This window comes from Caretta caretta, chromosome 6, assembly GCF_965140235.1.
Source record: "Caretta caretta isolate rCarCar2 chromosome 6, rCarCar1.hap1, whole genome shotgun sequence".
NCBI classification, from domain to species: Eukaryota; Metazoa; Chordata; order Testudines; family Cheloniidae; genus Caretta; species Caretta caretta.
This window is the reverse complement of record NC_134211.1, coordinates 89,342,788-89,366,466: the sequence shown is the minus strand read 5'-3', so window position 1 is coordinate 89,366,466 and position 23,679 is coordinate 89,342,788. Positions and strand designations below refer to the sequence as shown.

The 23,679-nt window shown below is 50.8% G+C and overlaps 3 protein-coding genes across 17 annotated transcripts in view; 1 reads left to right on the top strand and 2 right to left on the bottom strand.

Annotated features, from left to right (window-relative positions):
- TTLL5 (tubulin tyrosine ligase like 5) overlaps positions 1-5,526 on the bottom strand; it is a 216,119-nt gene extending 210,593 nt beyond the window's left edge. For 7 of the 9 annotated variants that reach the window (XR_012669002.1, XM_048855536.2, XM_048855538.2 and 4 more), the window contains exons 1-2: positions 5,388-5,526; positions 4,140-4,303 (exon numbers count right to left, since the gene is read on the bottom strand). Coding sequence is in view for 8 of the 9 variants with exons in the window: in XM_048855536.2 (XP_048711493.1) it covers positions 4,140-4,216 (77 nt within the window). In the remaining variant the exon portion in view is untranslated. The other 2 variants (XM_048855537.2, XM_075129783.1) reach the window with 2 other exon arrangements.
- Positions 5,527-5,793: 267 nt separating this feature from the next.
- Positions 5,794-12,775, top strand: ERG28 (ergosterol biosynthesis 28 homolog). Its single transcript, XM_048855591.2, has 5 exons — positions 5,794-5,871; positions 6,604-6,755; positions 7,469-7,559; positions 11,959-12,077; positions 12,215-12,775. The coding sequence occupies exons 2-5, from the start codon at positions 6,623-6,625 to the stop codon at positions 12,292-12,294; spliced, it is 423 nt and encodes a 140-aa protein (XP_048711548.1). The 5' UTR covers positions 5,794-5,871; positions 6,604-6,622; the 3' UTR covers positions 12,295-12,775.
- A 575-nt stretch (positions 12,776-13,350) lies between these two features.
- Positions 13,351-23,679, bottom strand: part of FLVCR2 (FLVCR choline and putative heme transporter 2) — a 57,597-nt gene continuing 47,268 nt past the window's right edge. For 3 of the 7 annotated variants that reach the window (XR_007357376.2, XR_007357374.2, XM_048855560.2), the window contains one exon: positions 17,490-23,094. Coding sequence is in view for 3 of the 7 variants with exons in the window: in XM_048855560.2 (XP_048711517.1) it covers positions 23,053-23,094 (42 nt within the window). In the remaining 4 variants the exon portion in view is untranslated. The other 4 variants (XR_007357375.2, XM_048855558.2, XR_012669003.1 and 1 more) reach the window with 4 other exon arrangements.

Sequence of the window (23,679 nt, the reverse complement as noted above, 5' to 3'; positions counted from 1 at the left end):
TAGCTGGAGCTGGAAGAACATAATTCCCCAACTTGTCTGCAAGGAGTGGGAAAGTAGAGAGGAAAACTTGTGTTTTAGAATCCTGTACACAGTGTCTGCATTTAACATGTTATATGTACTACATGTGCCTTGAAGAGGTAAGCTGTGGGCTCAGAACACCCACCCAACTGGAATTCTGGAAGGCGGTAAGTCTGAGGGGTCCGCACTGAGCCTAGGGGCTGGGCAAGGAACCACCTGACTGCACCTCTCAGGCAGGAGTGCTAGAAAGAAGATCTGCACCCCAAGAGTGTGCCCAGAGATCCTAAGACAGTGGCAATGGCTGGTCTCCGTTCAGAGAGAGTAATTAAAATATTTAGGGATTCAGCAGTCTGGTGGGTGGCCAAGAGGGGGCACGCCTCTGGAGCTGTGACAAGACTTTAAGCAGCTGAAGAGAAATGCAGCACAAACTATTGAAAGCTACTGTGTAAATATAAAAGCACAGAAGGCAAAATTTATCATCCTGTCTAAGTGGATAAAGCTCAGAGTCCTTATAACTCACTGCCAAGGAAAATCAAACATGAATAGTTACAGAAAAACACCCTGGGAGGGGATAGGACATCTTTTAGATCTACATGGATTATTCAGAAGAGAAAAAGACACATACGGAAGGGCAGATATGCAGATATGTAAAATTTTTGGCATTATCGGTAGCTTCTTCAGACACATGCCAGAGGGATGTTGGTCAGGCAAAACAAGCAACATTTCCATTAGGTGAGGCTACAGTCCAGGGTCTGAGCTGACAAGGCTGCAGCAGATACCAGCTAGTTTGCTAGGCCTGCATCATCAGACTGCGTGCTCGGAGACATTGAAAGTTCCTAATGTAGCCTTGCCCCTGGAAGTGCTTACCCTTGGTCACCGTAGAACTCATTCCAGGGTACATGATGACTTAGTGTATTGGGTAGGATATAGAGCCTCCCACCTCTAATCCTTGCTTCAAATCCCACCCAGGTGGATAGTGGACCCCAAAGATCTATTCAGCCAATATGCAGTGTCATTGTAGCTGCGTTTGTCCCATGAAATTAGAGCAGGGGTAGGCAACCTGCGGCACGCAAGCTGATTTTCAGTGGCACTCACACTGCCTGGGTCCTGGCCACTGGTCCCGGAGGCTCCACTGCTGGCCTGGAGTACTGGCCGCCGGTCCCCTGCCAGCTGGGTTTCTGTCCGCTAGCCCTGCTCAGCCCGCTGCCAGCCCCCGGGCACTCAGCCAGCAGCTGGCGTGAGGGGTGCAGACAGGGGCAAGGGGGAACACAGCTCAGCACCCCCACCTTAAAAACTGTTCCAGGATATTTTTAAGTCCTGATTTGCTACTTACATCACTATCATGCCACGTGGAACAGCACACTGCGTTTGACATTGAGATTAGAATGTACATGCAAAAACTGGACTCCGAATTTTCTGACGGATTTCAAGATTTCCAGCGATTTGGCCCAATGCTTTCTTTTCTAATTAAACCTGAAAAGTTCAGTGAAAGCAACTTGGATTCGTCTGTATTTCAGTGGATGGGTGTTGAAGATTTCAAAATGCAGCTCATTCAGTTAAAAAGCTCAGAATTGTGGGCATCAAAGTTTGGAGATCTGTGGAGTGCACTTGAAGCTACTGAGAGAGATCATGGGGCCTCTATTCTCACCTGCTGGACGTCCCTGCCAGTGAAATTTAACTGTTTGAAGAAAATTGCATTTGCATTGCTTTCAGCATTTGGATCCACATACCTTTGTGAACAGGTATTTTCATACATGAAATCAGTCCTCTGTCACTCTTGGAGCGAGTTAACAACCGTTCACTCAGAAGCCTGTGTGCAGCTTAAAATATCCAAATACGTGCCAGACATTGGAAAACTCAGCAAGGAAAAGCAAGGGCAAGGATCACACTAAACTGGTAAGATCTGCATTTTAATTTAATTTTAAATGAAGCTTCTTAAACATTTTAAAAACCTTATTTACTTTACATACAACAATAGTTTAGTTATATATTATAGACTTATAGAAAGATACCTTCTAAAAACGTTAAAGTGTATTACTGGAACACGAAACCTTAAATTGGAGTGAAAAAATGAAGACTCGGCACACCACTTCTGAAAGGTTGCCGACCCCTGAATTAGAGGGACAAGATGGGTGATGTAATATCCTTTATTGGAGAGACTTCTGTTGATGAAAGACAAGCTTTTGAACTTGCATATCTTCTTCAGATCGGACCTGAGGAAGAGCTCTGTGTAAGCTCAAAAGCTTGTCTCTCAACTATAGAAGATGGTTCAGCCAATATGAAATAAATCCCTGGCTTCAATGCAATTCCTGCCAAACAGGTGTCTACATCAAAAAACCACCAGCACAAATGTCCCCCCTTCACCTTTACAATCTCAGGAGAAAAGCCAATAACAGATTTTATGATTCTTTCATAATTCTCTCCAGGACAGGGGAAGGCACACTGTGGGTGAGGCACAAAGGATTCAGTCTCCAAGGGCTCCTTTTTAGAGCAGTGGGCATTACACTGGATTCTCTGCTTGTGCCCCAGCTAGATCCCTGTTTTTATCATTCTTTGAATCTGTTGAGTTCTGGGCTTAGTGGTCCCTCCCTCACCTGCCCACCAACCCAATATTAAAACAGGCTGAGACTTTTCACCAGTGATAAACTCTTAAAAAAAAGTCATTCAATATGCTTGCCTGTACCTTTGGGTACAAATGAATAGAGAGGTACCTGTCTACCTCCACCCCACTTCTGCATTTCTAGACAGAGGTGCACAAGAAGCTTCCTGTATAGGCACCTTCTCAAAGCGGAGGTAAAGAAGTAATCTGCATGGGCTCCCTCCCCACATGGGATAGGAAAGATCATTGTTCCCCATAGACCATCCAATGTATCAGACCAAATGTGAACATTTAAACAAACATTTATTTTCCCTAAATAAAGGCAAGCCCCATCTATGCTCCCTTCCCCCATCCAACCAGACCATTCACAGCTGAGCCCTCGTATCTGGCCCCAGAATCCTCCCACCCACCCTTAGGTGAATTCAATTGCTCACCCAGGGCCAGTGTACAGCAGCACCAAGTCTGAGCACAGGCTAGCACCTTACATAAGTGGAAATAGAGCCAGGACAGCAGGAAGAGGCTTTAGGTTAAGCTCTGCCCTGAGGATTTGCAGTGAGGCCACTAGGGCTCAGACTATTCTCCAAGCAACTGTTCACATTCATCCCTACCATGACCTTGGTCACTTGGTGCAGACATTGACAAACTGTGGTCTGACTGAAGGACACAAACCTGGGCCCTGCTACCCCTTCCCTGGGATGTTTGAGGACAACCGGCCAGCTCGATTTTGTCTGGAGCAATAGGTAGAGGCCCTTTGCATGGTCAGCTTGGGGAAGCCTTTGCCTCAGAGTCCTGCTATGCTGAGAGTGGTCTTTGAGAAACAAGGGAACCTAGCTTGTTAAAGCAAACTCAGCTAACGTGGGAGCAGGACACCATTCTGGAAATGGACAACTCTAGAGCAGCAGAGATGGAAAGAGGTGCTAGACAAAGCTGGGGGTTAGTGCTGAGAAGAACGCAAAGATGAGAAGAAGAAACATAGCTCCTATTAAGCTTAAATACAACATGGGGGGCAAGAGCACTCAAATGCCCTACATAATACAGCAGGCTGCTCTGCAATTCCTTGTGCTCCCACAGGTGAAAACAAAAGCAAATGCAGCCAGCAGAACGGGGGTTACCCATATTTCCCTGAATTGCACCAAAGAGAATCCACCCCAAGTGAGAAGGGGATGCCAGTGAGTCATGAAAGAATGTAGCAATAGATAGGAAGCCAGAAAATGAGTGGAGTGAGAGAAATCACAGCTAAGGCCTCCTCCCCTTCCAGAGGCTCCCTCTCTACAGGAAAGAGGGGCCTTTTAGGTTTCCCAAAGCAAGGAGTTATGCACCTACCAAACACACCATGTGACCCTGATCCTTCTTTATGATTAAAAGCCCAAGTCTCACCCCATCCTCCTCAACACACAGACTTGACGGATGGGAGAAGAGAGAATGCAGCTGTCACACTAGATTAGTAAATATCTCCAAAGACCCCAGTACATTCCAGGTGAAGCATAACTAAGGTTCAGGCACTATGTATGTTTTCACTTACTCTGGCCCTTCTTCCACCTCTTCCTCCTCCGAGGACGAGCCGGTTTCCTCCAGGTCCCGAGCCATCCCAACTGGCATCTCCTATGGGAGTTTTCATGCAGCCCAATCACAGTGGTCTCCTAGACCCTTTCATATAGAATCAGCAGATCTAGCCAGTGCAGCTACCTGCAATAATCATCAGGAGTATGAGTATATGACTGAGCAGAATAGCCTAGAGACATAAGTCAGCTCAGCACTACAGCTACACAGATCTACATGAGACATAAACCCTACTGCTACAGGGCATAAACCAACCTACTTGCTGCCAGGAGGCAAGAAGAAACTTCCATAACTAAGTTCTTGCACTTTCCTCTGAACCATCAGGTTCTAGCCACTAGTCCAGGACACTTGACTAGATGGGGCACTGCAATGACCTGAGATATAGCACTGCTATCTTTTAGACACAGTGATGCTCCTTTCGGGCTTTCTACCATCACAAAGAATCCCCCTGAGAGACCTTCCCTGGGAAGAACAGCTCCAGTGCAGGGAGTCCTAGGCTAGTTTGCCCAAGTGTCTTTGGGCTGATTCAGCACCCCAGAGGAGAAAGTGACTTTCCTCTGCGCCTGACTCAGAGACCAGCCTGAAAAAGTCTGGCTGCTTCAGCACTTTCTTCCTCAAAGGCTTTCCTTATAGGGACATGCTTTCCTCAGACACAAGCCCTGGGGCTCCACACACGGGTAACTGGCGGAAGTTCTCTGGCCTGGGTTATACAGGAGCTCAGACGAGACGCTCTGATGGTCTCTTCGGGCTTTACCGCCTACGAAGGAAGGACTGGACCGCCACGCGGCCCGGTGCCGACCCACCTCCCTCTGGTCACTGGCCGTGCGGGAGCCTCCGACTCTCCCCGTTAGCCCGGCCAGAAGGGTCTGTCCGGGATGCGCCGAGAGGCCCGCACCCCGGTGACGCCTAGGGGCCAGGGAACACCACAGGTTGCCTGAGACAAGGGGCTTCCCAAGGCAGCGGCCCCGCCCCACGCCGCGCGACCCCACCTGCCACCCGGGGGCCCGGCCGCGCTCCGGGGAGGCACCTGGCCCCGCAGCGCGCCACACAGCCAGCCAGCCCCGCCAGACGCAACTGCCTCGGGGCTAGCGAGCCCGGGATCATACCAGGCTGCCCGCCGCGCTGCCGGGCGGCACCCGCCGCGGGGAACCCTCGGGAGTTCCAGGAGCCCCTGGGATCGCGCCGGGCCCCTCCCGCCTCCCCCCCGTACCTACAGCCTCATCTTCCGGGGACGGGGGCTGAGCTCCGGGCAACTCAGCCCCGGCGGCCGCAGCGCCCTCCTCTTGACGCTTCCCCGGTTACTACAACAACCAACAGGCAGGCAACCGCCCTAATTCCCTGCTGCGCAGGCGCCAGCGGCACCCTCCCTTCGCTCTTCCCGCCGCGCAGGCGCAGACGCAAGCGCACGCCATGCCCACGCCACTTGTAGCTTCCGCCTCCTCCAACATGGCGACCGAGAGAGCCGAAGCATGGGCTAGGTTCATATTTTACGTCACCGCGCCTCAGGGGCGGAGCTCCCTTAGTGTCTTTGATTCGGACACTGACCTATCAATCCACATGGCGTGTGAATAGAGATGGGTCTAACAGCCAATCAGAGTAAGGGCAGGGCTAACAGGGAACCAATCAATACGCCGAGCTCCTAGGGGCGGGGCTGCTGCTGCATAACAGTGGGGAGTCGGTGGGGCTGTGAGCAGGTGTGGAGTAGCATGAGGGCTGGTCGGAGGATGCGGTGCAGGGGAGATCGTGGGAGGGCTGGAGCATGGATGGGCTCCGGGGATCTGTTGGGGAAGGGCAACAGGGAGGTGATGGGAGTCAGGGCAGAAAGGGGCTGGGGGACTTGTGTGAGAGATTTGGGGCAGGGAGGGGATGGGGCAGGAGGAAGTGAAGTGGGGTGCAGCCTTGGGACAGTGGAGCGGGGAGTGCAAATCTCTACACTGGCATTGGCAAGTAGGATGCATTAACGGGGGAGTCCAAGCCTTGGTGTTGTGTGGGTCAGTGCCCAGCTTTGCCATACAGGGAGCTCAATACACTATCAGTTTTGCAGACGTCTCTCTTTGGGGCTATGTGGCAAGCTGATGCTGCCAATCGGGGAGAGAGGAAGGTGGAGAGGATGCACCAAAAGTTTGTGAACAGGACCTACTTGGTCAAGTTTGGCCCAGGACCCAGAGGATGAGTGACCTCCCACAGTGAGACAGCATCATGCTTTTCCATCCCCTTTTGATGGACATACAGATTTCTACCTTTGCATTACGAGGGGTGTAGTGCAGCTCATATCTGGTAGGGGCTGGTCTCTTTATGGGAATCTCTGGGAAGAGATGGGGACTTTCTGTGGAAAAGCCTGGACCCTGGTTTAAGTGGAAGTGTTCTAGGGGGTGGAATCCATGTGGTTTTCTTTTGTGATGCTGATCTCCTGCCTTTGTCCCCAGGAGCAGGTACCAGAGCATCATGAGCCGTTTTCTGAATGTGTTGCGCAGCTGGCTGGTCATGGTATCCATCATTGCGATGGGGAATACACTGCAGAGCTTTCGTGATCACAGCTTCCTCTCCGAGAAGCTGTACACGGGCACACCCAGCCTTGGTAAGGAGCCCACGTTGCCCTTCCTGCCCATCAGGAGGCATTACCATATCCGCTATACCTCATGTATCAACATCCTGCCCCAAGTCCTGGAGGACTTTTGTCTACATCTCAGAAGTGAGCCACATTTCGGGTCTTAACCTCCTGTAAGCCATATGCTAGCCCAAACTTACAAGGGCAACCAGCACCATCCCTTCTTCAGCAGTGAGCCCTGATCTTCTCTGGAGAGTGCCAACCTGTCTCCACTATACCATCTTCTACAGCCTTAGGTCACCTGCTGGCCAAGATCTGGAACCCTTTCTCCAGAAGGGTTGGCACTAGATACAACCCTCTCACCAAGCCTGCAAATGCTGCTATTCAGCAGTTCCAGGCAGCAGACAGCATTGTTCAGCACCCACAGCAATGCACTTTTAACTCAGTGATCTTAGTACAACTTCTTTAGGGCTGGAACCAGCCTTGGTTCCTTTTTCCCTTAAGGTCTGTGGTTACTAGAAAGGATGCATGGTTCCCAGCAGCTACAGAAACACCCACTCAGCTGCCCTTTAATCATCTGGGAAATCTTGTTACACCCACAGCAAGTAGGAGAGAGTAATTGCACTAGCTGGGAGGAGATCTCATGTTCTTCCTTCCCTCCACCACTTTGCTCAGCCTGCAGAGATGGTAGCTCATGGGAGAGAGCATTCATTTTCCTCATCTGTTTCTTCTTCTCTGCACAGTGAATGGTCTCCAAGCTCGGACCTTTGGCATCTGGACTCTGCTCTCATCAGTGATTCGCTGCTGCTGTGCCATTGACATCCGCAACAAGACGTATGTAAGGGAAACACCAGAGAAGGGGTGTCCCATTTTCCCTACAGTGTTCACTTGTCACTGCTATAACAGCTTTCTTCTGTCCTCTTATGGGGCAGCTCTGGGGGTTGTCAATAACTGCTTCCTGAAATCCCCTTATTGGGCCCCTCTTTGGGTAGGGGTAGACAGTCTTCCCTTGAATCATCTTAACATCTTAATCTCTGCTCTCTCAGTATCCTTTATGGGGCAGCTCTTGGAGTAAGAGGTTTAACTACTGCTCCCTGAATCACAGGAGGAAGGGCTGCTCACTTGAACCCAACTCTCAGATCAAGCTAATAATTACCAGGTGTGACATGGCCTTTTAAGCCCTATAATGCAGGGGTTCTCGGCCTTTTTTTCCTCCGAGGGCTCAGCTGGGGTGGGGAGGCTTCAGGCATAGGTGTGGTGTGACTTCTATTTGGGGGGGCAGGGGCCAGTGGGGCTTGATCCACCGCCGCATGGTGGAGTCCAGCAAGGTAGCACCACCTCTACCCCCTGACTCACCTCAGCAGGCCACCCAGCCTGTCTGGGTTCAAGGGGGGGAGGGGTGGGGCACGCAACCAAATATTATAACTCAAAGGTGGGGGGCTTAGCTCAAAAAGTTTGAAAACAGCTTAGGGTGGAGGGAGGGGGATGCTAGGGGCTGTGTGAGGGCAGCTCAGGGTGGAGGTAGGGCATCACTAGGGGCTGTGCGCAGATGGGGTAGCTCAACTTGGAGGGGGTAACTGGACTGTGTGCTGGCAGGGAGGTAGCTCAGGGTGCAGGGCAGGAGTAGCTCAGGGTGTAGGGCAGAGGCAAGCAAACTTTTTGGCCCAAGGGCCACATCTGCATGGGGAAATGGCATGCAGGGCCATGAATGTAGGGCTGGGGCAGAGGGTTGGGGTGAGGGAGGGAGTGCAGGGTGCGGGAGGGGATGCACTGTGCAGAAAGGGGCTCAGGGCAAGGGGTTGGGGCGCAGGAGGGGTGTGGGTGTACAAGAGGGGCCCAGTGCAGGGGGTTGGGGTGCAGGAGGGGTGCGGAGTGCAGGAGGGGGCTCAGGGCAGGGGGTTGGGGTGCAGGAGGGGTGCGGCAGGGGGCTTAGGGCAGGGAGTTGGGGTGTGGGCTCTGGCCCGGTGCTGCTTACCTAGAGTGTCTCTGCAGTGGCAGTGGGGCTAAGGCGGGCTCCCTGCCTGCTCTGGCCCCGCGCCGCTCCCAGAAGCAGCCAGCACCATGTCCTTGCTGCCCCAGTTCCCCGTTCCTGGCCAATGGGAGCTCTGGGGGGCAATGCCTGCAGGCGAGGGCAGCATGCGGAGCTGTCGACCACCACCCCCTAGGGGCCGCAGAGACATGGTGCTGGCTGCTTCTGGGAGTGGCGCGGGGCCCACGGCGCCACAGGGGTGGCAATCCCGCAGGACAGATCCGGCCTGCAGGCCGTAGTTTGCCCACCCCTGGTGTAGGGAGAGCGGTATTAGGGGCTGTGTGCTGGGAGGATTCCCCTGCAGTCCCTGTTCCAGAGGGATCTGCCAGCCACAGAGCCGGGTCTCTCCAATCTGGGGGCTCTTACCGGCTGCCTCTACAGGAGCAAAGGTGTCTGGGAGCCGAGAAGCAGCTTCAAGCTGGGGCACCAGCAGGAGTGGAAGAAATGCTGCTGCTGCCTGCACCATGCACCAGCCAGAGTAGCAGCTGTCTCTCACTGCCTGGCTCCAGCTTCGGGTTCCTGCCTCCGACCTGGGCAGGGAGAGGAGGGGCAGGGGAGGTGTGGAGCTGCCCCCGGGAACTGCCGTGATCTTGTGCTGCAGTTGGCGTGGGGGAGCCCTCCATGTCCCTAACTCTGTCCATGTACTCAGGGCTTCTATCCCACCGGGAGCACAAGGGCTTGGGGCTCCAGGATTCAGCCCTGCGCCTCACTGCTTCAGCCCTGTAGGGGGCGCTGGGGATCAGGGCTTCATCCCCGCCGGGGGGCGCTGGGGATCAGGGCTTCCGCTGCGGGGCCCTGCAGCCTCCTTGAGAGGGCTCACAGATCCCCAGTTGAGAACCGCTGTTATAATGTTTCTGATCCTCATTCTGGAACCCTCAGCCCGGTGGCCTCATTACCCTGGTGATACTGGGTGCTTAGCAACACTGCCATCATACTGGTGCATGGCACCTGTTTGTTAAGGATTGTATGGCAACTCATCCCAAGTCATGTGCCATGTACCCAGCTGTGGGTCTGAAGGGAGCACATACACATGGGCTGTCTTGATTGGGGCCAGCGTCAGCTGGTGGTTGTCTTTGTAACTAGAGGGGATAGCCTATGTTGGATGGGCAGTGAGGCTGGCTGTTTATTCCTCTAGTAATAGGGGAACTTCGGTCTGGCAGTAGTGTCAGAGCAGGGTGACTTCCATTTGTATCTCTAGTACACACTGGATGAATGACTGTGTGCGGTGGAGGTGGCAGGCTGGTGGTTCTCTCTGCTGGGTATATTTGTAGAGGGGGTGAACTCAGGCCAGTTGGTCTGTGGGTTAGGGGGCTGCTGGGAGTTGCCATGGAGGGGGCACAGCCTGAGCAGCTGGTTGTTTCTTGGAAGGGTTTTGTGTTCTAATGGAATCTGCAGCAAATTGCAGTTGTGGCCCCTAGAGGGCAGCAGAGCTCAGGTATAACATCAGCTTAGGTGCTGGATTTGCAGACTGCTCCAGGCCAGAAGCAGCCCAAATCAGCTTCTCTTCTTGTATTATGGGTTGCCTCCACCATTTCCCAATCCCTTGTCCCCTCAAGTTCATACCAGCCCCCTTGTGCGCACACATACGCCTCATCCCCATCTGCCCCTACAATGGCAATCCATGCATGTCCGTGCACTTCTGTTTGATGATGAGCTTGATCTCCTCTGCTTCCATGAAACCTGCCTACAGCTGGACCCCTTCCTGCAACATCAGAAGATGGTCCTGTGGTGCCCCCTTACTGAACAGCTTTGGGACAAGGAGGTGATGCTTGTCCTTAAAGGCTAAGTTCCCATTGCCCCTGCTCTCCTTTGAGACATTCTCTCATCATTTCTTCCTCTGGACAGATGGGCTGTGCTGTCCTCCCAAAAGTCCCAGGGGGCTGGACACCACCCTGGGCACTGGTCTTCTGGAGCTGCCTCATACTCCCAGGAATAAAGGCTCTGCCTCCCCTACCTCCTTCTCAGCCCAATACAGCTCTGTGCCTCAGACTGACCACTTTCTCTTCCCAGTGCACTGGGCGATCCTGCCCTCCCCACTGACTCCACAGTATCTCTTATCCTGCCTGCCTAACCTGCTTAGTACTCCCAGATCAACTCAGATTTCCTTTTTTAAAGTGCCATTCTCCTGCAAAAAGCTGTAAAATGCCTTATTGGCCCCATGTTTGTGTCGCAGTGAGGTCCATATCATATTTGCTGTTTACAAATAAAAAGATGTTTTTTCTTCTCATTTCTTCTCAAAACTCACCCTGGGCTGTGAGAGTCAAGCGGGATGCTATCCTTTTTGCACATCATCAGTAGGGAAGGTTGATCAGGACAGATTCTGTCCTCGGTGCCACCTGTGCTGCCCCATTCTAGCCGTTTTGATGTAACGGATTGGAACTTCAGCAAAATCCTTTACTATGATGTATTGGCTGGAAGAGAATCCAGCTCATTCTCTCTCAGCTGGCTTAACAGGAGTAAAAAGCTGCCAAGACTTATTTTAGTCACAGACAGGGGTGCTAGAACAATTTTTGTAGTGGGGGTGCTGATGGAAACCATGTATTTGGTCTTTGTTATTATTACTTCAAGCCGGGGGTGTTCCACCCCGAGTTCCAGCACCACTGGTCACAGAAGTTGGCAGTTCTGACACTGCTACCAAGATAGGAAGGGCCCAGCAAAACGAGAAGAGGCCATCGGTACATAGTCACTTTACAGAATAAGGAAGGGTCAACATTAGGAAATTATCAGATCTTCCCAGAGCTCTTCAATGGGAGTTGGTAACTGTTTGGGTTTAGTGTAGGCAGGACCGAGCCTTTACGCTCTCATTACTGAAAGCATCCTACACTCATCTCTAGGCCCCTTCCTTGACAGTAACGTTTGCACTGGCAGCTGCCATTTTAGCCTTGATTGGCAGGGGTTAGGACAACGTATTGTCAACAACAGGTAACTTTCACCATGTAAAAAAGGCTCTAACACTTTTGTGGGCACAAGGAAGATTGTGAGAGAAAATGCCTCAGGCACCAAAGAGGCTGGGAAGGGACTTGTCTGAGGTTTCCCCATCCTGCCGCTGCTAGGCTGGAATTGGATCTCACTCCACAGTGTGAGGATGGACTGGGCTGGCTCTCTCCATCCTGCTCTTTCCCTTTCCCTGCTAGGCTTGTGCCCCCCCCCCCCCAACTCCATGCTACCCACTAACTGCTCTCTGTTTCTCTCTGCTCCTGGCAGCCTCTATCACATCACACTCTTGACCTTCCTCATAGCCCTGGGCCACTTCCTCTCTGAAGTGTTTGTGTACGGCACAGCAGCCCCGACGATTGGTGTCCTGGCACCCCTGATGGTGGCAAGTAAGTACAGCTCTCCGTGATTCCCCTGAGAGCTAGGAGGCTGGGGTAGAGCTCAGATGAGGGGAGTGGGGAGAGGTAAAGTTCCCTTCCTATGGGCAGTGTTTCTGGCACCCACTTGCTTTCCATCTGTGTCTCAGGTTTCTCCATCCTGGGCATGTTGATTGGGCTGCAGTACCTGGACGTGGAAGCAGTGTCACGAAACAAGAAGAAAAACTGAAGCCAAGGGTCCCACATATGTTAGAATCACCTGCCCGCTGCATCTGCATCTCCCCTGCCAAACTCCTGCCAGCTTACCTCCCTGGCCCCCCCTCTGGTTCTCTAGCTCCTGCCCCCCTGCAGTCACATGATTGTTTGACTTCTCATTAATCACTCTTCATTAGCAATTGATTTCACCTGTACAGGCAGTGTTTTAATGATGACGAGTGATAAAAACCTAGCCCCAAGCCTGTGGGGGCTGTCCCACTGTAGGCATTGCCTGAGACATTCTCAGCTCCCAGGCTGGCAAGGGGACCAGTTCCCAGCCATGCCCAGCATAGTTCTCCTCCCAGGGCACCTGCAGGGAGGAGGAGTAGAGCCATCTATGATCTGCTGGAGATCTGTGTGGGAGGAGACACCAAGTCCAGCCCCTGGTGCTGCTGTGTTTTGTATGTGTCTATGTTCACGGGGCAGTTTGTAATAAACAATAGAAAACTGTGGAAGGTGCAGAGTCTTGCCTTCTACTAGAGGGAGGAAGACCCAGCCTGAGTGACAAGGAGCAGCCACCTTTAGCCCACCTCACCCTGGAGGGTAAGTCAGCCCTCCTACCTGGCCAAGGCCTCCCTCCAATCTCCTGCTCCGCAGCCTGACTGCTCGCACTGTACGGACATGAAGTGCGATGGAAATCTATTGCTGCTTCCTCCCCTTTCCCTAGCTTATGAGGGAGAATGAAATGAACCCAGCTGTTCCTTTCCTTCCTCTAATGTGGCTGCCATCCAGCTCCCAGCAGAGGCTTTGTGCATAATGTGCTCCTTGTGAAAGCAGAGAGGGTCTGGGCCAGGCCCAAGATGGGGAAAGCAGGGGGTGGGAGTTATCAGGGCAGGGGGGCTGTGCAGAAGAGGGAGTGAGGATATTAGAGGATGTGGGGGAGAATAGGCACTAGTAGACAGATAGTTGCTTCTGCTCTCTGGCCCAGGAGCCCCTGCCCTATTCAGTGTAACCACCACAGCAGTTCCAGTGAGAGGGGATTGTGTAGGAAGGTGTGTTAACCAAATAATGCCCATTGTGTACCATGTGGGCCTGTCCCTCTGCGTTTTTATTAGGGGGCTCACACAGCTGCATGGTATGCTCCATCTTTACAGCATTGCCAATGGTAGGCTCCCTGGGGGTAGATTACTTATGGACAACTGTCACACAGCTGCACCAATATAACTATTAAATACAAATTATATTTAAAAATACAAGGAATCCAGTGAACATTTTCCCAAGGCCTTTTGAGATCACACAGGGCTGAGCCACTTCAACAATCCCCAAAATTGTATTTTAATAAATCAAGGTAACTGGTGGAGGAAGGCCATTTAGAGATAGAGGGAAGACAACGCTGGTCCAGGGGCAGACTCTGTGTTATCGAGTATCAGTCTAATGGCTCCAAAACTACAGCCTGCACAGCACTTTCTGGTGGTCCAGAAAGATGACAGGTCTTGTGGTGACAGCTCTCCTTGTTTCCAGTGACTTCAGCAAGTGTCTAGGCTCTTTACTGAACAGAGGCACCTGGAGGCCTGCAGAAGCAGATGGACATGAGGAGGTGCCAGCCTAACTGCTGCTTCTAGAGGCTACAGCTACTGCGAAGGAGAGGAAACAGGAACTGCTTCCACCGAGCCAGGGGCCTGGAGTTGCCAGCCACCAGCAAGATAGGATGCCCAAAGAAATATATTGAGGGGAGCAGGGGAACCAAAGGACTAGGTGGCTGGGAAACGTGCAGCTAGGGAAAGGGGCAGAGGAACAAAACAGATGGGAGGGGAGATAAAATGGAGAGCAAAGGCAGTGAGCATGATTAACTTTTTCAGGACACTTCAAAATACCTATCACTGTTTTCCTAATCTTTGTCATGTGACTGACTGGAAATTGCTAGGTGGCTCTCACCCAATGGGAGGAGGGGGGCGGCACGGATAATAAAAGGGAGGCAAACTACACGATTGGAGCTGGGAAGAGAGATGAGGTCAGTGCTCATGAGTGGAAGAGCAGGCAACAGCAACTGGTGGGGCTCATGGTGAGTGGGAAGGAAAGTATCCACAAGATACTCAGATGATGTGATTCCGAATTATGAAAAGAAGTTTGGGATGCCCTGTGCTAAAGCAACCTGAGCCTGCCTCCCAAAGCTAGTTGAGTAAGAGGAGGGGAAGCAGGAGCACAGCTCCTCCTCTCTGTACCAGCAGAGGGCTCCCACAAAATGTGTATTATTTTTATAGCACCAACCTTGCGCTTGTGTAAAGTGCTTTCCAGCCAAGGAAGAGGATAGGGTTCCTGGCCAAAGGAGCTCACAATCTAACTCAGTAGTGTTGTCACAGTAGCCCTGAAGGCTGGTGTCAACTATAAGGTGGGCTAGACCCCGGTGCACTTTGCACACATGCCCCAGCGCCAGGCCCTGGCCTCAAACGATGTGACTGACAGTTGGGCTCTGGCCAGGGCACATATTGGTGCTTCCCCAGTCCTCTTACAAATTTTTACTCTACAAAATTTCAAAAAACATCAGGGAAGTTTGATTAAAATACAAAATCACATTAGTCCACAGACTAAAAATCTGCTGGGCTAGGAGGTCCCTGTACAAAAATGGGAACGCCACAGTTGTCACATGATTTGCAGAGCCTGGGGAAGCGTGAGGGCCTGAGCCATCCCCCCACACTATGGCCAGGTGAACCACCTGCTCCAGTCACTATGAATACAGGGCAGACCCATCACTTCCAGAGCAAGGGTCACAACTCAGAGCAGGGCTGGACACAAAGCCAGTGCGGTCTAGTTCTCTCTCCACCAAGAGGTTCCTTCAGAGGATGCACTTGGCTACCCACCATACAGCTTCTCTGGAAGGGGAGAGGAAGGCCACTTGAGGAATGCCACCATGGGCTCCAAATACTGAGTACTGTGTTGGACTCACAGCCTCTGCTCCTCTGAGCTCCAAGCAAACAGGCTCGGGGCTCCACTGAAGCTTTCCTGCTGAGCAATAGGTTCTCCCACAGCAGGACACAGAGGGGAAAGCAGACTGATGAGAGAAACCCAGGCTGATCTGTTCCTTCCGATGGCTCCATGAGCAGCTTTCTGGACTCCGGCCCTGATGCTGCCCCCAATGCCATGCTGTGCGGGAACCAGAAGGATACTGCAAGTGACAAAGATGGGAAGGGGGGGGTTGGTAGGCAGTGTCTCCCAGCTCTGCCACCCCTTCACAACTTTGATTCATCAAGGACCACAGGAGCAATGTTGTCCCCAGGCACCTCTTCCAGCGCTTTCTGCAAAATCAGAGAAAAGGGGTATGGTTAGAGCACCAGGTGGCTAGGGCTGGGCTTCAGTACAGGCCTTGGAGCCCAAAGGCTGGGATACTCCTGAGATCCTCAACAAATCATGCATGAGGGTCAGACATCTGCAGAGGCAAGGAGAGGCCCCAAGGAACAATAGCTAAGACCATCCTCTTTAGAGCTCAGCTAAGATTGCACTAGCTCCCTCACCCCAGACAGCTCCACTGCTCAGGTGGGGGGTGTTGGAACAGGCAGAGCAGGGGCCCCTTTCCTCTTGAGCAGCCCCCTGGGCTATTGTAAATACACAGTCATGGCAGCTCTGTGGACCTGGGTCTTGCCCCACAAAGCCAGCTCAGCTAGAGAAAAGATTCCACCTCCACTGCAAATGGAGCTTCCAAGTGGGGAAGTGCAGAGCAGCACTTGGGGGAAGGGAGGCAAAATGCACCCTGTGGTGGGGGAGAAGCGGCATACGGTGCATCCTGGTGTATTTAAACAGGACAGGAACTTCAGCCCTGGTGCGCTGGTCTCCCCCTGCCCAACTCAAAGCTGAGTGCTCACACTGCTTGCCCTCTCCCCACCCTACCCGCTTCAGGCCTCAGGGCTAGCACCTCCAGCCCATCTCAGCGCTTAAATACTATGTTGATTCATCAGAAGAAAGAAAACAACTATATTAAGCCTTTTAGAAGAAAAATTTAGGCTGATTAATTAGAAAAGCTCCCTGGCCATGAGATGGAAGGGGTGCTGGGGACAAACCACCCAATAAATAGAGCTTTATAAATTTATGAACAGGATTGTATGACAGGGTTGCAATAGCAGGGGACTGGATTTGACCCAGGAGGTCCTTTCCAGTCTTATGTTCCTATTTCCCTAGGGAACGACTGGGAGAGCCAGAACTCAGCCCTTATAAGACAACCCCACACAGGCCTAAAGGAAAATCCTGCCCCCCCAGCAGCAGTGTCTTCCTATGCCACCCTGACTTTTCAGGGTTGTTGTAACAGAAGGGTAGGCACCTCTCCTTACTGCTGCTGCCTGTGCTTCTGGTGTCAGCCCTTCAGTAACAACGAGATAACTTAACTGCCATTGTCACATAAGGCAACTCACTGAATTTTACTGGCTGGGAGTGGAGCCTTCAATGGGCCTATGCTCTGGACAGAGAACAGAACCCAAGAGAAGGGGCACTGTTCAACAGACTGGCATTCAGCACTATGCACAGTCCCTGGAACAAAGCTTCCTGCCATAGAGCTTACCCTGCTTCAGAGGAGCTACTCCTAACCTAGGCCTGGCTTGCAGGGTAAAGTGCTGCATGGAGCCACTGCTGCGTCGTCTTATCCAAGTACACCAGACACTTCAACATCCCACAAGTGCAGGACAGGACTTTAGCCTGGAGAACCCTCCTGGGCCTGTCTGAAAGGAGGTCTTTTCTTTCATTGTTTGTCTGGAGTGCTCAGAGGAAGAGAGACAGGCAGGTATTGTAGGCTGCTGCCCTTTAGAGAGGCATATGGGTCTGGGCCCTCCCCAAATAGGTGTGTTTGCTAGGCCAGCATATTAGACCTAGAGGCAAAAGTGGAACCCAGCTCCTCCCCATTCAGGAGTCAGAAAGGCAGCTGCCCCATAAGCCCTTTACCACAGCCCTGCCAGTAAGAGATCCCAGGATGTTCCACTGAGAGTTACCCCAGGATTTCCTTCTAGGCACCCCCCTCTGCACCATTTAAGGCAGGCTCTACAGGGCTCCCTGAAGCAGAAACAAACCGAAGAGACCTTGGTGGCCTCAGGACACAGCAGGTACAGGCAGAGTGTGGTAGCGCTAAGCAGTTATCTTCCTGTGGCGTGAGACAAGTCCAAGCCAGGAGCCATGGTCAGAAACACACAGGAAAGAGGTTCGCATCTCCCCACAGTTCAAGAGAAAACCAGGCAGCTTAGAAGCAAGAGATACAAACATAGCTTTATTTTGTGTAGTATCTTTCATACAAACTGCAGCCCAGAAGCTTTTACAGAGTTAAATAATAATAGCTCAAGGGGAGGAGACAGATCAGGAGAGCTGTAGCAAGTCAGCGGGATGGAAGGATGCTTTTCCAGACAGCAGAAACTGCAGAGGGGAAGGCTCTCTCACCAGCAGTGGGAAGAGTGTTGGCAGGGAGAGAAGAGGCCAAAGTCAGATATGCTGGGAGGGCAGCAGAGTCGAGCTCTGGGAGCTTGGTCAGGGAGGCCATTGGTGATTTTGAACTGGGGCTTTAAATGAACAGGGAGCCAGTAGAGTCTGAAACCAAACCCATCACAGCTTCATCCCCACTTACCTTTCACCTCTTCTTGAGCTATAGGAACAAAGGGTTAGTAAACCTGCAAACACACACATGGCTACACAATCTTGGGAAAGGGAAAAGGCAACGCACACAAGCAGGCACATGCAGTGAGGATAGATGGAGATACCGCCACTGGGAATGAGGTGTGGAAACTGCCTGCGCAGAGATTTGGGGCAGGGGATGCTGACTACTTGCCACATTGCTAACATGAAAGGTCAGCAGAGCAATGAGGCATGTAATCTCCAGGGAGTGGCAAGAGGGAGAGACCGTGCTTGGGAATATTCTTCCCATGCCCTGTCCTTGCCCAGTAAAATTCAGTAACATTCAAGGAGTTTTGCTAGTTGCAATATTTCACTAGAACCAGATAGTTAGCTGAAGTTGTGAGGCCCTGGTGAGCCAGGGAGATGATGGAATCCAAGCTTTCCACTAAGCAAGTACCTCAACCCTGAGTCAGGGCCCTCACCAGAGCTAAGAGGATTTTGGCTAGACCTCAGCACACTGTCAGAAATACCGCCACACCCAGACACATGCACGCACATCAAAGTTGTCACCGACAAGCAGCCAAAACAAGGTTCTATCATGCAGTGTAAATGGCACCTTAACAGGGTTCCAGTGCCATTGAGGACACAGTGAAGGTGTCATCTCACTGCAAGATAGAACCATGCTTCAACCAAGCCTGCCAACATGGCTACATCAGGAAAGCAGGACCTTTAAACACCCTAACTCAGGAAATACAGTTGTTTCCTCACAGCAACGCTGACTCACCCTGTATTACACGTGTAGCATTTTCAAGTACAACAGGACCATGTTCTATGGGGGGGAAAAAACTAGCATTACGGTTGAGAAAGAATTGTGGCTGAAAGCTGAAGCATCCTTGTGCTCATATTTAAAAATATGGTCTATTGATATCAGCTATTTGTCATCCAATAGAAAAAGTTGGAATTTTTTACAAAACCTACTGTAGAGTACATTTTAATGCACTCCACATAGCCTTTAGATTTGGCATGAATTGTAAGTTTCAAGGAGATCTACAAAACAAGCCAAGTTTGAACAAAATCAGTTCTACTATTTTGGAATCATGCATGTTCAAAATTCTAGGCAGGCATTTTTGTTTGATGAAAAAAATTCTTAACATACTTCTGAACAGATGTTGCTTAAAATCTTTGTTGAAAATTTCATTGCTGAGCCGAGACCCAGCATGGAAAATTTTACCCATAAAAGGCATTTGTTTCAGAAAGCAACACATCAAAGTGCAAGCAAACTATAAAAGAAAGGTTAGAATGGATGCTGTAAGCCAGCCTCAGTTATACACTGTGGTGCTACCTGCACCCACTATAATACAGCATGGTAATATGAGCTAGTTGACACTGCTATGGGACGCTAACACAAGATGATTGTGATGGCTTCAGATTCCATGTACTTGTAATGAAAGCAAGTCACAAATAGAGATCCCTGGACATCTGCACATAGCATTTAAAGAGAAGGGGACATTTGGTCCAAATGTCTCAAGAGCAGTGGAACACAGAAAACTAAACACACTGCTAACTTCAGATGTGAATTGATGCTGGATGGGATAGCAGTGAAAGGACTAACAGTACTGGCATAGTTATACTGGAGGGTGAAGCATTCACACTGCCATTAAGTCAATTTAACTCCCACTGAAAAAGAGCTTCCAGCTGCAAAGCCATTCCATGTAAGTGGCGAGGTGCATTAATAGAAGATGATTTGTGTGTGGTCACAAGGCAGTTCTCGCTGGAATAAGTAAAGACACATTGTACAGCTCTTGGATAGACCACTGTTAGGAGTGTGTTTCGGCTCTGAAAAGCAACTAAGTACAGATAGCCCCTTCTCACCCCACAGAGTGGGTAGCAGAGTCAGAGCTGATTATTTCAACTGCAAAAAACACCACACACGCACACATGCACATGCATGTTCAGCTTTATGTTCCTATGACCCCTGCAGAGCCAAGACAGCTATCCCAGAGAAGCTGGCTTCTAGTCCTTTCACCAATTGAACCCTTTACTCCATTGAAATTAATCAATCAATTTCCTTCCATGAAAAGGAGCCATCTGGCCTTTGCTTTAGGTACTCACTGGCACATTTTAAAAATAGGCCCCTCTTTGCCCCACAATTAACATACAACCACTCCATTTCCCATCAGAGTACTCCCAGTGCCTCCCAGAGAGGAAAAACAAAAAGAGCTCTGCTGGGTCAATAAATAAGGTCTATCCTAAACGTGGAGGCGTGAGCCCCAAAGGTGAGGGACCCTCACCAAAATCACTCTGCCAGCTTCCCACTCTCTCACAGAGGAGGCCAATCTGCTACCCCTGTGCAAACCCACAGGTCACAGTGGGGTTACACAGGGATCGCAGCATTGGGCCTGCAGCACCTTTCTTTAGGGATGTCATGTGAGAAAGAAAGAACCCAAATGCAGTTTGCTGAACCGGCAGTTAGAAAAAAACATTTTAGTTGCAAAGTGAGCACATTCGGTACGGACCTGACAAAGACATGACAACCATGAACCCTCCGCCAGGCCACCTGGCAGCGTGGAACCACAGTTTAACTTATGCATTTCCTGACACGCACATTCGTAAGTATGGTTGTAATGTGAGGCCAATACAGAAGTTCACAATTTAACCATTAGTAATTGTTGCTTGCTCCAATTCTGTAGCCCATTTGAAGTAACCAGGTTCTTAAGCATCATGCCCCCAACCTCCCTCCCCCATGCCATTCCTTCACCCTCTTCTAGTCTAGGCTGCCAAGCTGCAGATACAAGGCTGCAAGCCCTCTACGCCCAAATTCAATTTAAAATCCCAGTCACAGACCCTACTGCAAATTTCCCAAATACATGAGATCAAGGCTTCAAATGAAAATAGCCCCATGAGGGGTTTGTACACCCATCTCCAGCCTCTTTTTTGGAACTGTCCCAGAAGACAGACCCCACCACCAGGCAGGAGAACCACGCTTTGTACTGCTCTGGGCATCAGAGCTTTAAGAACACTGGCGCTTCCCACCTTGCAACAAGATTTTCTTGGACTTGTCCCTGTGCAGCAGAGGTGCAGAGCAATGTGTAAGTGCAGAGTGCCCAGTGCTGCATAGGACAGGGAATATGTGGGGAATCCCTATCCTGCATTGATCCTATTGGGATCCAGGAAGTGGGCAGGCAGAGCCTGCCAACTACTAAAGAACCTCCCCCCAGCCTATGGGGAGTATCCACAGGTCCAGGATTCCAAGTGAGTACGGGGGACAACTAAAGATAAAACAGGGACAGGAGTGAGGTCAGAGGGCTAAACAAAGGGAACCTGACAGGGACACCGAGCAGAAAACCTCGGACAGCACCCACTGCTCCTTGAAGGTGTCAAGGGAGCCAGCGGACACCGTCCAAAGGAACTCCGCCTGAATGCATGAGCGGACAGAGGATCAGAAATAGGCCCCACCGTCACAGGAGACCCCATCGGCCAACCTCCTCTCCCTGGTCTTGTAGATGGCCATTTTGGCCAGGGCTAGAAGAAGGTTGACAAGGAGGTCCCGGGCCACGGATAGGGAGTGCATAGATAAGGTGAGATACTGCTGCACAGCTGCAAGGTTACTTCTACCTAGTGTCAGGAATGAGGCCTATGATGGGAGTGCGCAGCTCAGCACTTCATTAGCACAAAGAGGACCGTACTTAACCCAGATCTCCTGAGACGCACCAATGTTTTGCCCCACTCCTTTTCTATCCTATGCTCTTGCAGGAAAGGGACGAGGCATGCAGGGGACTTGAGTCTCACAAGCACTCAGGCTGAAATAGGGTGACCAGATAGCAAGGGTGAAAAATCGGGACAAAGGGTGGGGGTAATAGGCACCTATATAAGACAAAGCCCCAAATATTGGGACTTTCCCTGTAAAATTGGGACATCTGGTCACCTGCAGCTCACGGCTTACACTCACCTGCACCCACCTGCGGTCTCTGCCTACACTTGCACTGGAGCACACCAACCTAATGCTCCCAGCTGCACACCATGCAACAACTCAATGTTGCCAATATACTATATTCTCAGTACTATATTGTATATTCTATACAATATTCTCAGTGGTAGCTGATGACAGAACAAGGAGTAATGGTCTCAAGTTGCAGTGGGGGAGGTTTAGGTTGGATATTAGGAAAAACTTTTTCACTAGGAGGGTGGTGAAACACTGGAATGCGTTACCTAGGGAGGTGGTGGAATCTCCTTCCTTAGATATTTTTAAGGTCAGGCTTGACAAAGCCCTGGCTGGGATGATTTAGTTGGGGATTGGTCCTGCTTTGAGCAGGGGGTTGGATTAGATGACCTCCTGAGATCCCTTCCAACCCTGATAGTCTATGATTCTATACTATCTCAGGCCTGAACATGGTCCTTGCCAGCTCGGCTTGTTTGCTGCACACCACTGAGCAAATACATGCACAAAACACCTTAAAACATCATGAGCAGGACAGATAATGTTTTGGGGAGGGCAGCCAGGCACAGCAGAGGGTTCAAACAGCAAGAGAACAGCAAAGCATTAAACATCCCTAGGCAGCAGCTGAGAAGCCACTTCTAGCAAAGGGCTGGAATTACAGAGCAAAAAGCAGAGAGCTTTACGATTTACAGTTACTCTTCTAACAAAAGGCACCAACTATTATTGCCAAAGTCTTTAATACTTCATTTGATTGGCATCATATCTCTATGTTTTCAGGACCAGCTCTCCGACACAATCCCAGACAGAACCTCCTGCTGAGGAGGCTGGATGGTGACTTTAAAGAACTACTCAGCCAAGAGGCTGTACAATATTCTTCTCCCCAGCACATTTACTCACAGTAGAATTCGCTACCTGCTGTGACAAGACAAGAGTTTTGCCTTGGAACACTCTCCCCACCTGACCCTAAGCTCCAGTTACCCAAGCAGCCTCAGCTTCAGTCCTCATTCTTCTCAGGACCCCACAAGCTCAAGACCCATCTCTTCTCTTCTCCTTCCCACCCTGTCTCCTGGAGAGGCCAAGAGCAGCTTCTGTACCCCGAACACCCCAATCACTCCAGCTGTTGCATTGCCTTGGAGAGCAGCATCAGCTAGTGCCATTGGTTTGGTGCCAGTGCCATTCCTGTGAGCGATTAGATAAGCAGATTAGTGTGATTCTCCTACCTTTGTGTGAGAGCTACTGAGCGGGGATGGGAAGTGATGGGGTTAAGGCTACAAGCTACATTCCATAATCCGTGATGTGACTGCTGTCCTGGAGTCTCTGTAACAACAGCCACAGGTCATGATCCCAGAAAAGGGGACACGAGCAAGGAAGAGAGAGAGAAAAGTAATCCATTCCTGGAGAAGGAGGAAACCAATGAAACACCCAGCTGCATGGAGAGTAAGTGGGGTACTTGACAAATACTACAGAATCTTCTGTTGGAAAATATTTAGCTCATAGCTCCCCAGGAGGCAATAAAAGTGAGCAACACTTCAGCCTCCCCTCTTCTGATGGATGCTTCCATTTTAACCCATAGAGTGTGAGTCAGACAGATCAAAATCTGCTCAAGTGGGGACTTAAAGTATTTGCATATTTGACTGGACTCTCATTTAGCCCATTTATTTTACTGAGAGACCAGCTAGCCCAGGCTATACAACCAACAGGAGGTAGTTTATGGACTGGGAGTTAATAAATCTGTACATAAAACTTTACTTCGTTATGACACTGTTGTTTGTTATAGACCCAGCCTCTTATTCCTGACCTGCTTCACTTGCTTGCTTAGGAAATACCTGGGTCATAAAGTTCATGCAAAGAAGCAAGACAGAGGTCAGAGCTGTCGGGGAGTCTCTCGGACGCCTCCAATAA

What these genes read in the sequence shown, in the direction of transcription:
- ERG28 (XM_048855591.2), top strand. Translation starts at nt 6,623, where the DNA reads ATGAGCCGTTTTCTGAATGTGTTGCGCAGCTGGCTGGTCATGGTATCC. An exon ending in CACGGGCACACCCAGCCTTG is followed by an intron (nt 6,756 to 7,468) that starts GTAAGGAGCCCA and finishes TTCTCTGCACAG; the next exon opens with TGAATGGTCTCCAAGCTCGG. An exon ending in GGCACCCCTGATGGTGGCAA is followed by an intron (nt 12,078 to 12,214) that starts GTAAGTACAGCT and finishes TCTGTGTCTCAG; the next exon opens with GTTTCTCCATCCTGGGCATG.